Source organism: Apodemus sylvaticus, chromosome 10 (assembly GCF_947179515.1).
Source record: "Apodemus sylvaticus chromosome 10, mApoSyl1.1, whole genome shotgun sequence".
NCBI classification, from domain to species: domain Eukaryota; kingdom Metazoa; phylum Chordata; class Mammalia; order Rodentia; family Muridae; genus Apodemus; species Apodemus sylvaticus.
Window position 1 is genome coordinate 42,773,839 of NC_067481.1, and position 14,602 is coordinate 42,788,440.

The window sequence follows — 14,602 nt, forward strand, 5'->3', positions numbered from 1 at the left end:
TGGGGTTTATGGCTTCAGAGGATGAGTCTGTGACCATCATAGCAGGGAACATGGCAGCAGCAGGTAGGTAGGCATGGTGCTAGAGCAGTAGCCTGGGGAGCTTACATCCTGATCCACAAACAAGATGGAGAGAGAAAGAGAGAGAGAGAGAGAGAGAGAGAGAGAGAGAGAGAGAGAGAGAGCTGGGAGTACATGGTTGTTTAAAACCTCACAGCCCATGCCCAGTGATACAATTCATCCAACAAGACCATACCTCACAATCCTTCCCAAACACTGCATCTACCTGGGGACCAAGTATTGAAACCTATGAGCCAATGGAGACAATGCTCATTCACACCTTCACAGAGAGGACAATCTAGATGAAGAAGACACAAAACAGTTGGTCTGCAGGAAGGCGGGGGAATGTCTACATACAGAGCTCCCTATGGTTCCTTCCCAGTGTCTGAAGCCCTGTCTGAAGCCATATCCTGGCAACGGTCCTCTTCTAAGGAAGCCCCACATCAGCCACCGGATGCCTTGTCTAAACTATCAAAGTGCTATTTCCAATTCTTTCTGCCTGCTGGACCCTACATCCATACTCTTTGACCTTGGTCAGTTCCAAACCACAGACCAGTCCAAGCCTGCCTCAGCCAGTAACCGCCACACATTCTACAGTCTCAACCTTCCCACGGCTGCCCCCAGACCTTTTCATCTCTGGCAGCTTTGATGCACCGCCCCGCCCCCCCCCCCCAGCCATGGATCCAGCACTGATAAATCCTCTCTCCCTAACACCCACCCTACACCTTAGCACCCCTCATTTTTGCATATCCCCACCCTGTCCCCATTCTTTTGTTTTGAAACATTTAATGTGGAGCCCAGACTGGCCTTGCCCATTAGTAAGTAGATAAGCTTTAATTCCAGAGCACATGCACATTCATTCAGTAGGTGTCCCTGGGCGCCCTGGTGAAGACCTGTGAAACCCACAGACAATACAAGAAGCTGCAGCCCGAGAGAGGAGACAGATGGATACGGGACAGTCATAGTGTAGCAGACACTCTAGCAGGTGGGTGCTGAAGCTACAGCCCAGCAAGAGGAGTTGTTCTGGTTGGAGCTGGAGCTGAGAGAGTGAGTTCTTCAAGGCAAATTCAGTTAGATCAGGTGGACAGTGCAGGAAGACATCCGAGGCAGGCAGTTTGTGTGTCTGTGTACAACAGGAGCCAGCAAACAGCCAACCCAGGCAGCCTTGGGAGGTGTGACCACATCTGCTGAGGAACAGAACTGTGCCCAGAGCAAGGCTGCCAGTGAGGGCAGGAACATAGGGAGGAGGAGCCAGGCTCATAAACAAGGGGAAGGGCTGCAGTTTGCACATTGGAACCTCATCTGTGCACCGACACAGTCCCCTTGGTGCACGCTCCGCTCCACCATCATAGAGCACAAACTAACAGAGAAGCCAGGCTCTGCCTCTCCAGTCACCTCTCACTGCCAAGGGCCATTTCTCCAACCCAGGCCACCAGCGTGGCCTCTGCTCTGGCTGCCCGTCTCTTTCAGCCCAGAAGAGGGAGGCGTTCAAGCAAGCCCTGGGTTTTCATTTCTAATGTTACACACGGTTCTTCTCTTCCTACCATTCTCATCTTCAGCTCACGGCCCAGGAAAGAACTTAGTAAATAAAATATAAGAGCTTCAGAGAATCTATCCAGGGGCCTGATGGGAGCTCGGTGAGGAGATTACTCATCTCATAATCACATTTTTAAATACGGAGACTGAGGCAGGGAGCTAGCCTAATTGACTTGAATTAGATTCACATTCCCGCTGTAAGAGAAAACAACATGATTTTTTTTGTTTGTTTTAATTCTAAGGTCACAGGCTGGAGAGAGATGGCTCACGGGTTAAAGGCACACACTGCTCTTTCAGAGAAAGAGCGCCTAGCACCAACAGCATGCAGGCTTCAATCTCCTTCAACTCCATCTGACTCTTCTGGTTTCTGCAATCACCTGCACTCATGTGTACAACACACACACACACCCAAAACCTTAAAACAATAAAAATAATTCTTTAAAATCTATTCAAGCTAGACATAGTGGTGCCTTTAATCCCAGCACTTAGAAGGCAGAGCCAGACAGCTCTTTGTAAGTTTAAGTCCAGCCTGATCTACATAATGAGTTTCAGGACAACCAGAGTGACATAGGGAGACATTGTCTCAAAAATATATAGATGGATGGATGGATGGATGGATGGATAGTTGGATGGATGGATGGATGGATGGATGGGTAAGTAGATGGACAGATGATAGATAGATAGATAGATAGATAGATAGATAGATAGATAGGTTGGTTGATTGATTGATTGATTGATTGATTGATTGAATAAAAATAAGAAGTCCTAGGGGCTAGGGTTAGGGCTAGGGCGACGACTCAGTAGGTAAAGTGCCTATGTCAGTATGAAAACATGAGTTCATTTGCCCATAACTCTTGTGAAAGAACTGAGTGTAGTGATGTACACATGTAACCCCAGCCTTGTGGGTTAGAGTGAGCTGGAGACAGTGGATCTTAGGGGCTCTCCAACCTAGCACAAATACTGAGCAGCAGGTTCAATAGGAGATAATATCTCAAAATAATAATAATTGGTGGTGGTGGTGATGGTGGTGGTGGTGGTGGTGGTGGTGGTGGTGGTGGTGGTGATATGGGCAGCAACTGAGGAAGACATCCTGATTCCAGCCTCTGACTTCTACAGACTCCCATACAGGTGAGCAAGTCACACACATAACACACACACACACACACACACACACACACATATTCTAAAGTTACAATTCTGAAATGGTCTCTCCTAGGCTTATAAAACTAGGGCTGACAGAAAGGCTACACAGTGTTGCTTTTGAGGGTTCTGTGGGGTTAATCCATGCCCTGGCTCTTTGTAGCTTCTAGAAGCTTCATCCATCTCTTATTTGGTGACTTTTATCCCCTCTTTAAAGTCACCAGCATGGTCTCTTTGCTTTCTTATTCTGATTCTGGTCCCTGCCCTGTCTCACGAGGACCCTGTGAGTGCACTGAACTCAACTGGCCAGTACAGGTTATTCTGTCTCAGGATCCTTCTCCTGGTCCCATCTCTGTGGAAAGTCACAGGCTCGGGTTCAGTGCTGCAGATGTGGAGCCAGTATCCCCACCGTACGATCCCTTTAGTGTCCCCTAGAGCCTCCCAGCACCAGGGCACCAGGACCCCGTGAGCACCTGCCATCTCTGACCCATGGCTCTCTCTGTATTTGTTCTTTCAGAGGAAACAACGTTTGAAGCAGGAGTAAAGGTTCAGATCCACAGTCAGTCCGAGCCGCCTTTCATCCAGGAGCTGGGCTTTGGGGTGGCTCCAGGGTTCCAGACCTTCGTGGCCACACAAGAGCAGAGGGTAAGTTCCCCGTGCGTCCCAGGTCAGGAGTCCTCCGGTTAGCCTGGCTGCCTCAGACGCAGCATGCAGAGGACAAATGAGATGCCCACCTCTGGCTTGACCAGAGCTGGTGCCACGAATGGCTTTGCCCAGAAATCAGGGGAAGATGCTAAGGAAACACCTTCACCAATTCTCCAGAACCTTCTGCTGACTTCTAAATCACCTGAGCAAGAATATACTCATTCTTTTGTTTTCACTGAATGGTTGAGTTTTCTTTTTTCCCAGAACATTCTACCACTCCTTTTTATTATTTAATTTTTTTTTTGCCTGTGAATGTTAAAACAAACTGCTGAGTTTTAATAGTCATTTGTATTAATAAGATTCAAAGTGGCCTACAAAAGAATAAGGCCGGAGCAGTCACTAACCCTCCCCACTAAAGAAGAGTGACGGCTCCTTCTGTGAGCTTCCCACCCACCCTTTGATGTGGTCCTGGGCAAAGCTCCACCCAGCCAGCAGGATCTGCAGGAACTCAGGAAGAGGGCCGGCACCATCCAGCCTAAAGTAGGTTTTACATCTCAGAAAGGGAGATAATCTCAGACTCTATAGGGAGGCAGTCTCAAAGCAGAATAGCAGAGAGGCGAGCACTGTTTCTCTCTCCAACTTCCTGGGATGGTTACTGTCTGGTTTTCCTGGAATAAAAGAGAGTCTCCAGCCAGATCACCCAAGACGGTTTGCTGGGTGAGGCAGAGTAGAGTGTGGTCGGAGGCCCCTGCTCCCTTCTGTAAGAGAGAGAATGACTGCAGAGCATGCGATGTAGATATGCGATGTAGGCATACTGTTTAGGCCAGCCTGCTATTAGAATTTGTCATCTTTCACCTGATACTGATCACAGCTGTTCAGCCACATTACACAATGACATTCTGAATTTAAAACAGGTTTTAGACCCATTAATAAACTAGCTTTAAGTCCCCGAGGAAGTGTTAATGCTGCCAATCTCCTGCACCCTCTATTCTGTGCGTATGCCTGGTCAGTTGGTGAAGGCCAAGGTCAGCCTCCACTGTAGCTTGTGGCAATGCGATGGTGGTTTGGGGCAGGGGCATGGACTCTACAGACCCCAGAGGCTGAGGTAAGTACTGTGAACAGAAAGTATTCCAGAGGGCAAAGGAAGACTCGAGGTGGACAGCCAGGCCGTTTCAGACTAAGGATATGGCAACCAGAAAAGGAGAGACTCTGGGTTGCCCTGTATAGGTGTGCAGCAGGCAGGCAGCCTGAGCGAGCCTGAAGCCCGGCTCTTCGCCTCAGTGGGCTCCTGGATCCTGCCCAAAGCCAACAAAGCCAGCTGAAGAGTGGCGGCCACACTTCCATCAGTAACTTTCTACTATCATGGAGCCCAGAGGCCAGGATGGAAGGCCCGCAGATCGGCTTTGTACAGCGATCATTGGGATTCAGAGGGACAGGGATGGTGGGGGAAGGTGATGGGAAGGACTTGAGCAGTCAGAGGAGTGAAAGCTATAAATACCCGGGGAGGGTGTGGTTCATGTGAGAGGATCCATGTGAGAGGGTGTGGTCCATATGAGAGGGTGTGGTCCATTGAGAGGGTGTGGGTGTGACAGGGTGTGGTCCATTTGAAACCCATCAGGATGTGCTCCAATTACTTATGGAAGTGGGGTTCCTCTTCCCCTCCCCCAAAGAGCCTGGGAGACTCATCCCCATCAATCCTCAGGCATAGTTAAGATGAAGGGTTCATTCTTTTGACAGCCTTTTGCCTTTTCAGGGTGACCCTTTCAAGGGGGTAGGGCTAGAGTTGCACTAAGGATATAGCTATGCCCTGTCAGAAACTATCCGTGTTAGTTCAAGCCTACAGAGGCCCAGATGGAGAGTCAGTGGAGACTGGAATGTGGGGAGGAGAGCTCCAACAGCATTCCTTTGTGCAGTGGGAGCAAGCCCATGTGGCGTCAAAGAACCAAGCATAGGTTAGACCAATAGATGTCATGGGTTAGGCCAATAGATGTGTCAGGGAATTCTTGGGTGCTCAAGAGGATGAATATGACTTATTCAAAGCAAGCCTGACTTGGTGGTTTGCTAGATGAGCCCACCACAGCTGTGGCAACGTCCCTCGGGGATCTACCCTTCTCCAAATACAGAGCAAGCATACAGCGCTCCTTGGCACGTGGACCATGACTCCTCTCTCCACTGGCTGACGAGGAGGGTGTTCGCGGAGGCTGCTATTGTTGAGCGGACTGAGAGACTTGGCTATTCCTCCCTCACTCACCCTCTATCCATGACATGGAAGAAAACTCTGGGCTGGGTGGGAAGTTGGAGCCAATGATTCCTGAGAAGCTTGTCAGAATTTCTCTTGACAAGATGAGACAGAAGGGCCGCCGTGGAGAGTAGGATAAAGAAGAGAAACCCATTCGCAGTGTCCAAGGACAAAGGGCTGAAGGGAGGCGGTAGCATTCATTTCAGTGTTTCTCTGCTTATTATAACTAATCACAAGATATGTGTTCAACATTTTACAGTCTCCAATGCATCTCCGCATCGTCTCGTTTCATCATTTCATTCATATTAATAGAGGAATACAAAAGCACGTCCCAGAGCTAAGTCTAATAATACATAATGTTTACATGTATAGAAAAGAGCACATTCACAGGAAATAAGACTTGAAGGAAATAAGCCAAAAGACCCACAGTGGGGCAATTACGAATGATTCATTTTCTTTGCCAGCCTTTTCGTGTCTTTTATAACGCTGCTTTGTTTTATTTATTTGTTCAGCAAATATTTGTTGAGAGGCTACTGGGGGGTGGGGGGAAGGAGTAACGGGCCAAACAAAAACAGACCCAATTGTTGCTCCCCTAGAGGTACAGGTGGCCGTTTGTTTATTCGGTGATTGGCCGGTAGCTGTACATTTCCGGTTCCACCAGAGTGACCCTGGTGCTCAAATACCGCACCTCATGGATGGCGTGAATCATTTTTCTGTCTCCTTTTGACATTTCTGAGATGGGAGGGTGTTTTGGAGACAGACTGCATCTGCCCCCCCACCCCACCCCCACCCCCCGACAATGGGAAGTGATCCTCTTTCTTGATAATAACCGTGTAACTGTCACCAGGCATGCAATCTATGACACATCCGAAAAATACAGTGGGCATGCAGTTCTCAGGCCAAGATGCTGTTGTGTCAACACAGAGTCCAAGGAAGTGTGCCAGTAGGCCAGAGGTGACAAAGTACTGTGGGACAGAAAGCCCTTTCCTGGAAGGAAGGTCGGTATGACTCATGCTGGGACACTGTAGCCTAGGGGCCTAAGAGGCAACTCTAGTGACTGGAATGAGCCAGTGCACTGAGTGAGAAACTCAGTTTCTACAGTAAAAGTCCTTCCACCCACACGTAATTACCCACACGCCTTGTGTTTGTTTATTTTATTATTTATTTATATAACAATCGCAAAAGAATGCGTTCTTGGGCTAAAGACCAAAGCAAGGATTAAGTTTCTAAATCTGCATTTGCCTTAAACCCAATTAAACCAAGGTATGTCTCTGCCTTGGGCAGCCTGGCTCTCTACAAGCCCCTGCAATATCGCAGAGCCCCTGCCATTAGAGTTGCACCACGATTATACTGTAGAAATGGATGTAGACCCTGGTACTGAGTAAACCAATGTCAAAGTACCAAGCTATCAAACTGCCTCCAGCACCAGCCTCACGGACAGATTCTTTGATAACTTCATGCTGTTACTAATGCTGGTGTGACTGACAGTCAGGTTTTCCTAGGAGAGGGCTTTCACCCTTTCTCTTTGGTATTTAGCTATGTTTACAGCATATGAAAAGAAACCCCTTAAGGTTCACAAGAAACATTATCCTTCCTCACTCCCAACAGGAAGGCCCAGCTGCTGGGTGGGAGGTGCCTACCTCTGGCTTGTGACAGCTCTTCTCCAACTTCTGGATTCAACCTCCTAAGTGCCTTTCACAAGAGAAGACTCATTTGTCAACCTGACAGCCAGCCCGTAGTCTGGGTATCTGCTTCACAGTCCCCATTAGAAATGGAGGCTTGCCCAGTTGTTCTTCCTTGTTTTTTCAAGGCGGTAGAGAAAATTTATTACATGTGTCCTCAGTGACTTCCAAACCACCAAAGCTGGAGCCATATGAATATGGCAAGATTCAGTTCCACCTCACTGAAGCACTGGGAAAGTTCCAGAAGAGACAGCTTGGTGTGCGGCTACTCCCTGTCCCTCCTCAGGGTACATTGTTTCCCACAAGTGGGCCGAAAATAAGAATCAATTAAGCAGCTACCGGCTTAGCTACTTAATCACTATCACTATGCATCCCCCAAGGAAGAAAGATCTCTGGATTTCCCCAGGCTTTGAACATTTTTTTTCTATAAAATATGAGCTTGTTTTTCTCAAGATGCAGTTAATGGCAAGGAATGAGGGAGGGGTGAGAAGGATCTCTCAAAGGAACTGTTGATAGCTACAACGAGCTAGGTGCCGTGTCCAGCTGTGTTGGAAGAGTCCCAAGAAGTCATATAAAATATGCCCATTTGTTAGAGCTAAAGTCATTTTTGGTGTGCCCCCGCCTCAGCCTTGCAGTCTCTCCCACTTATTTTCTTCCTGAAGAGATTTGCCAGGCTTGTCTGGGTGAATTCTTTCCCTTCCCTTTCAAGCCCAGTGCTCACTGACATATTTCTTTATTAAAGTTGCCCATGAAATCTTTGACTAAACCCTATCTTTGTTAATAAGGATGCCTACTACTCAGGGTGTGTGTGTGTGTGTGTGTGTGTGTGTGTGTCTGCATCTGTGTCTACAAGTGGACATACTCATGTGTTCTCATGTGGAGGTCAGAGGTCAATGTTGGGTATCTTCCTCTGTGAGTCTCCACCTTATTTTTGGAGGCGGGGTCTCTCACTGTGCCTCACTGATTGGCTAGGTTGGTGGGACAGTGTATCTATAGGATCCTCCTGTATCTGCCTCCCAGTACTTGGATTACAAGCACAGGCCATAATGCATGGCTTCTTACATGGGTGTGGAGACTCTGAACTCAGACCCTTGTGCCTAAGCCATCTCTCTAGCCCCTACTCCTCAGTCTTTATCCCATCTGGGGTCTCATGAGGATGTTGATGGACAGCCATATACTTCCTGGGATGCTCCTGACCACTCTTGTCTTCCTTCTACCTCTTGGCCTTCTCAGCCTGGGCCTCTTCATAAGCAACTCATGCCTTGTTCATCCTTATATATGAACTCTGAGCACTCTGAGATATCTACACTGGGGGTATTAGATGTATCCCTAAGTGAATTCACCCTTTTCCATGATTCCCACACAGCCACCTTCGATTGCGATGTCTTTCCTGAGCCCCAGACCCAATAACTGTAGTATCATTCTCTACTGGAGTTCCATGGATATTGCCCTGGGATCCATTTAGCTATCTCCTTCAGAGTTCATGGATAGTTCCCTCTAAGTTTCATGACCCTCTCCTTAGACTTTTTTATAGACAACGTCCTTGGAGTCCCATGGTCTCAAGACAACAGCCCCAACTAAATTTATTCTCTTCCCTTGTCTCCAAATCTACATTCTATATGGTTGTTCACTCTAGTTCTCCAAACATTTAGGCCTGAAGACAGATCCCATTTGATAGATGTATCTTGTAATTCATTCTCCTCATCTGTAGACTAGGTATAAAGATGGCTCCTACCTCACTACATGAGTTCATGCATGCAATGTTTTTATAATAGTTCTTGGTGTATTATAATCCCTACCCCAGGTGCAATTTTAATTCAACACTTCACAATTTCATTTGGATAAGAAATATGGCTGCCTTGCCAGTCCCCACTCTGGCCCACCCTGACCCTCTCCATCCTGACCCTTGCACTGATATGATTGTTTTAAAGTACGTGTGGCAACACTTTCCTTCATCACTTACCACAGGATGACGTTCAGCAATCTCTTTTCAGACGCTTCTACCTCTGCCTCCCTTTCCAGCGATGCCCCACTCCCCTAACGCCACCTCCCACAAAACACACTGTACCATGTGCTGTTTGTTACCCCTGAGTGTCACCGCCTCACTCCCCTATCCTGATCATGTCTCCATGCCTTATTTCCTCCTTAGACCCAGGCAGAGGGGAGGAGACCCAGTGTCTATTGATTCACCTACTTTATCTTACGCCGGAGACAAGTTAATAAATCAGAACCTTCCTTGGTTGGGTCTCGCTGGCCAGTACTGCGTTATCTTTTGATTCATGAGCAGCTCCCTATCTGAACTCCCAAATGCATGATGTTTGGTTTCTGAGGTTTGATTGTTTCTTTTTAATAAGAGGTAAGGAAATCTGTGCAGGACACTTCCACACATAGGTCAAAAGCTGTCTCATCTTTCTTTGCGAATGGGGAGGGTGAAGTACTAATCACACACAAATCTCGTGGAGATGCCAACCACAGTGAACAGAAGAGCAGGAACATACTGGCCCTCGAACCCCTCAGCAAGGCAGAGGAGAGGGACCCTGAAAAGACATATCTTGTTCTTTCCCCACCCCCTTCTCCCTCATGCTTGAAAACCACTTACTGAGGCTTGTTTTTATTTTGTGTTGTTTTTGCTATCAGGGATGGAGAAGTCCCTGGATTTGTTTATGCTGTGTCATCAAGGCCAGACAGCCCCAGTAATCATTCCCTGTGGGTTTGTAAATCTTAGCATTCCTCTGCAAGATTGTTCTGCCCCCAAAGCACCTCCAGGCCCCCACCTCCTGAATACCATCCCCTAACCCCCTCATGCCCTCACTACAGCAGCCAACTGGCTATCACTATACATGTATGTGATCAAACAAGCTTGTGCATGGCTTGTTCATGCAATGAAAGAATGTTCTTAGAAGACCAGGCTTCCACAGCAACAAGACCAGAGCCCAGCGCTGTGGGCCAATAAGTGAACGAACAGCAGAGAATCAGTGGTTGCTCTGAGCCCTGCAGCTCTCTCTCTCTCTCTCTCTCTCTCTCTCTCTCTCTCTCTCTCTCTCTCTCTCTCAAAATCAAACCAAAGAACGGTCATTCTGAAGTAAAATTCATCACTCCAAGGTTACCTGCTACAAGCATTAAGATAGGGTTCATGGTCCCAGGAAAGTAGCCATGTCTGGGAGACCTAAAGAGATCCCAGAAACAACAAGGAGCAGACAGGCTGGGCCGCGCCAAAAGGGTGTCTGTGGTTGAGGACAGATGAAATTGCTATTGAGGATAATGTACAGTAAGGAGAGATTTGGGGACAGGGGCAAGTGGGGCGTTGACAGGAGCCATTAATATGTGAGTTAGAGAAGTGGCTCAACGGTTAAGGACACAGTGCTGTGTGGAGAAGCCCTGGGCTTGGTTCCCAGCATCCACTATGGCGGACTCCCAAGCCCCTGTAATTCCAGCTTTTGAAGACCCAACACCCTCTTCTGACCTCCACAGGCACCAGGCCTGCAGGTGGCGCACCTACACCTACTCACACACACTTGCATATACATTAAATAAAAATAAATAAATAAATAAATAAATAAATCTTTAAAAAAAAGTTTGAGAAACTGGAAAGAACCCAGATGTTCCTCAATGGAGGAATGGATACAGAAAATGTGGTATATTTACACAATGGAATACTACTCAGCAATTAAAAACAATGAATTCATGAAATTTGTAGGCAAATGGTTGGAACTGGAAAATATCATCCTAAGTGAGGTAACCCAATCACAAAAGAATATACATGGAATGCAATCACTGATAAGTGGATATTAACTAGCCCAGAAGCTCTGAATACCCAAGACACAAGTAGCATATCAAATGACTCCCATGAAGAAGTAAGGAGAGGGCCCTGATCCTGGAAAGGCTTGATCCAGCATTGTAGGGGAGTACCAGGACAGAGAAAAAGGAGGGAGGTGATTGGAGTATGGGTGTAGAGAAGGCTTATGGGACATATGGGAAGGGGGGGGACTGGGAAAGGGGAAAGCGTTTTGGAATGTAAACAAAGAATTTAGAAAATAAAAAAAATGTACAATTCAAAAATTAAAAAAGAAAGTTTGAAGTTATAAAAAATAATACCAGGCCAGCGAGATGGCTCAGCAGGTAAAGGCTTTTGCTGTCGAGCTTGATGACATGTTCAGTGCCTGAGACTACAGTAGAAAGCAAGAACCGGCTCTTACAAGTTGTCCTCTAACCACTAAACACACTAGGCTGTAATTCAAGAAAAATAGCCTTATCTATTCCCGTACTAGCTCCCAACTCATTGACACAAAGACCTATTAAGTTTATTAGCAAGCTTTAAGCACTATGGCTGGACCGTCATCTCTTCTAACCCTCCAAGCCACCTGCTTCCCAGCCACAGGCCCACTCCTTGTTGTGTTTCGGATCTCCCCTGGCTTGCTCTGCTCCATGTGTGTCCTCATGGCTAATCCCTTGGCAACCTGCTCATCAGGACTCCTCCTGGACCTTTGCCTCACAGCCATCTCTTCCCTTCCTTCCTCTCCCCCTTCTGCGACCCTCCCCTGGGATCAGAAGCCCTGCCTTGTCTGCCGAGTCATGGGCAGATCAGCTCTTTCTGAACCAATCAGAGATAATTGGGGATCATTCTTTAAACAACATAGATACAGGAGACAGTTCAATAATCATGACAATGCTAGTGTCCAGACTATAGCCAGATCTCTGGGCATGGAAATCAGTAACTTTAAAATAGAGTATTATATTACTACATACCCCCAAACCATCTCCCAACAGACGTATGTTGTAGCACACACACACACAAAAATGTTTCATTTCGTTTCATTTCGCACACTCTGCCCACATAAAGTTCATACACATGGCCCCTAAGAAGCATGAGGAAGGATTTTTTATGTAGTAGTTTTTATAAGCAAAAAATTAGAGACATAGGCATCAATAAGATTATTAAATTAAATTATTGTTAAACAGGGAAGGGAAGGTTTGGATGGCCCTTGGGGAAGAGGAAGACAGACTAGAAAAGGGAAGAATCGAAAGTGTAGGACACTCCATTCAGTGTGGTCCTATTTGTAATCCAAGTAGTAATCTATTCTTAGTTTACAAGTGCATGTCTGCACATCAGCATAGGGAAACATCATAGAGAAGGTGCAGGGGCCGAGAGATGGAGAAGAACACCAGGTCTGTGTACAGCAACGTTGATCTCTCTTTTTATAGTCTTCGGATATTTCTAACAAGGGTCCACTTGTATTTTTATATAGAAATTATGTGATTTTTAAGGGCATACATAATGTAGCTAGTAACAAAGTATATTTTATAATTTGGACCTCACATCTAACATACAAGCTTACAGAGAGAAGACCCAGTTAGCCTCTCCCTGAGCTGGTCCTGTGACCCCTATGACCCCAGAAGACAATCTGTTTCTGTCACAACCAACTTCCAGGCCCCTGCTAAGGTCATACAGGTATATATACCAACTTTTATCTGTTCTTTTTTCCCATTAATTTTTTTTATTTATTTACTTTACATCCCAATCACAACCCCCCCCTCTCCTCCCAGTCCTCCCTCACAAGTCCCTCCCCCTATTACCCTATCCCCTTCACCTCTGAGAAGGAGGTGGTCATCCCCCTTGGGTAGCAACCAGCCCTGTTACCTTAAGTCTCTGCAGGACTAGGCACATCCTCTTCCACTGAGGTCAGACAAGGCAGGAAGAAATGGCAAGAGAGGAGATAACAGTCTTCAAGGATTATGATGAATCCTTGAAAGTCTTTCCCATGAGATCCAGAACCTCGCTAGATACAATACTCCCATTACCACGAGTGTGGCCCTCAAGTCCAATCAGGTAGAAACAACTGAACAGCATTGGACAGAAAATAAGACTAGAACCCAGAGAGTCGAAATGTGTCCGAGGACAGATAGAAAGAGGTGGGGCCTGGAATTGGAATGGGCTTCCCACCAAGATTTTGCCTCTAATCACTGAGAAAGTCTGCCCTTAGAGGGTCAGTGTATTCTAGTTTCAATCTGGCCATAGAACAGAGCGGGAGAGGAGCACAGTGCAGAGAAAACAGGCATAAAATGGGGTCTCCTATGTGCTACTAAGGAAGGACCTCGGCTCAGCAAACGGAAATGGAATGTACAGCAGCCAGGAAAAGGCAAAGGGGCAGACAGAAGCAAAAGTATAGCATCTCCCTAAAGAGCAAGCAGAGACTGTTTGAGGGCCGGGACCACCGGGAGCGTGGGAAAACAGCAGCTGCCAGAGCCTGGGGCTTCTTCTAGTTTCCCCACAAAGATCTTAGCAAATGTCGACTGCACCAGCACAATACCAAAGAATGGGGGAAATCCGCATAGCACCCTCATTTAGAAAGGAATGATTCCAGCCTTGGCATCTTCTTCGAAGTCTGCTCTCCTTTAGTGTTGGGTTCTGCCTTGGTTAGGGCTCTGAGGCACAGAGACCAAAGATAACACCAGGAAAAGCTAAGCTGGTGGCTAGTGAAGGCTGCAGAAGGGTCAGAAAAACAAAGACTCCCATGTAGTACTGAAACTGGCCGCCAGGGGAAAGCCCCTCTCCATCTCCCACTCCCTCTCCCTTCTCCCCTTTCTCTCTCCCTCTCTCTCCCTCTCCCCTCCCCCATCTCTCCCTCTCTTCCTCCCTCTCTCTCTTCCTTCCCCCTCCTCTTTCTCCATTCCTCCCATGTGGCTTCACTCACACAGTATTGCATCCCTGCTCCTCAAATGGAAGCCACCACAGTCAGCACCATCTTTCCTGTTCTTAGCCCCTCAGGACACCATGAGACTGAGAGAGCACCAGACCACCATATCACATCCACTTGGTGAGACAGGCAGGCTTCCCTGGGCCCACGTAACCACTGGATAAACAAAGGCTTGGTAGTGAACAGGGGAAATTTGAAGCCAGACCTCTCACCTTCTAAGATCTGGGCTCTTACTTCCCCTCCCCTGTTTTGAACACTCCACGCAGAAAAATCTCCTGAGGAACACGAGGATATCATGCCATTGGTGAGGAACTAATTTCAGAGCTGCACACTTCTTTTTTATTTGTGTGTGTGTGTGTGTGTTATTATATGGATGTGTGTGTACATGTGTGTGGAGATGTGCTTGCCTGTGTCTGCACATTTGGAGGTCAGAAGTCAACTTCTATTGCTTTTCGCCTTGTGTTTGGAGACACTGTCTCTCACAAAACCCGAAGCTCCCAGGTTCAGCTAGCCCCAAGGATCCTCTAGTTTCTGCCTCCCAGCCCCAGGATTCCAGGAGCACACCGCCTGACTTCCATGTGTGTTCTTGGATCCAAGCTCACATCTTC

The 14,602-nt window shown here is 47.2% G+C and overlaps 1 protein-coding gene across 2 annotated transcripts in view; it reads left to right on the forward strand.

Annotated features, from left to right (window-relative positions):
- Asic2 (acid sensing ion channel subunit 2) overlaps window positions 1-14,602 on the forward strand; it is a 1,078,645-nt gene that overhangs the window by 1,007,093 nt on the left and 56,950 nt on the right. For both annotated transcript variants that reach the window (XM_052197062.1, XM_052197061.1), the window contains exon 3: window positions 3,251-3,378. In XM_052197062.1, the coding sequence (XP_052053022.1) occupies window positions 3,251-3,378 (128 nt within the window). The remainder of the gene's footprint in view (window positions 1-3,250; window positions 3,379-14,602) is intronic.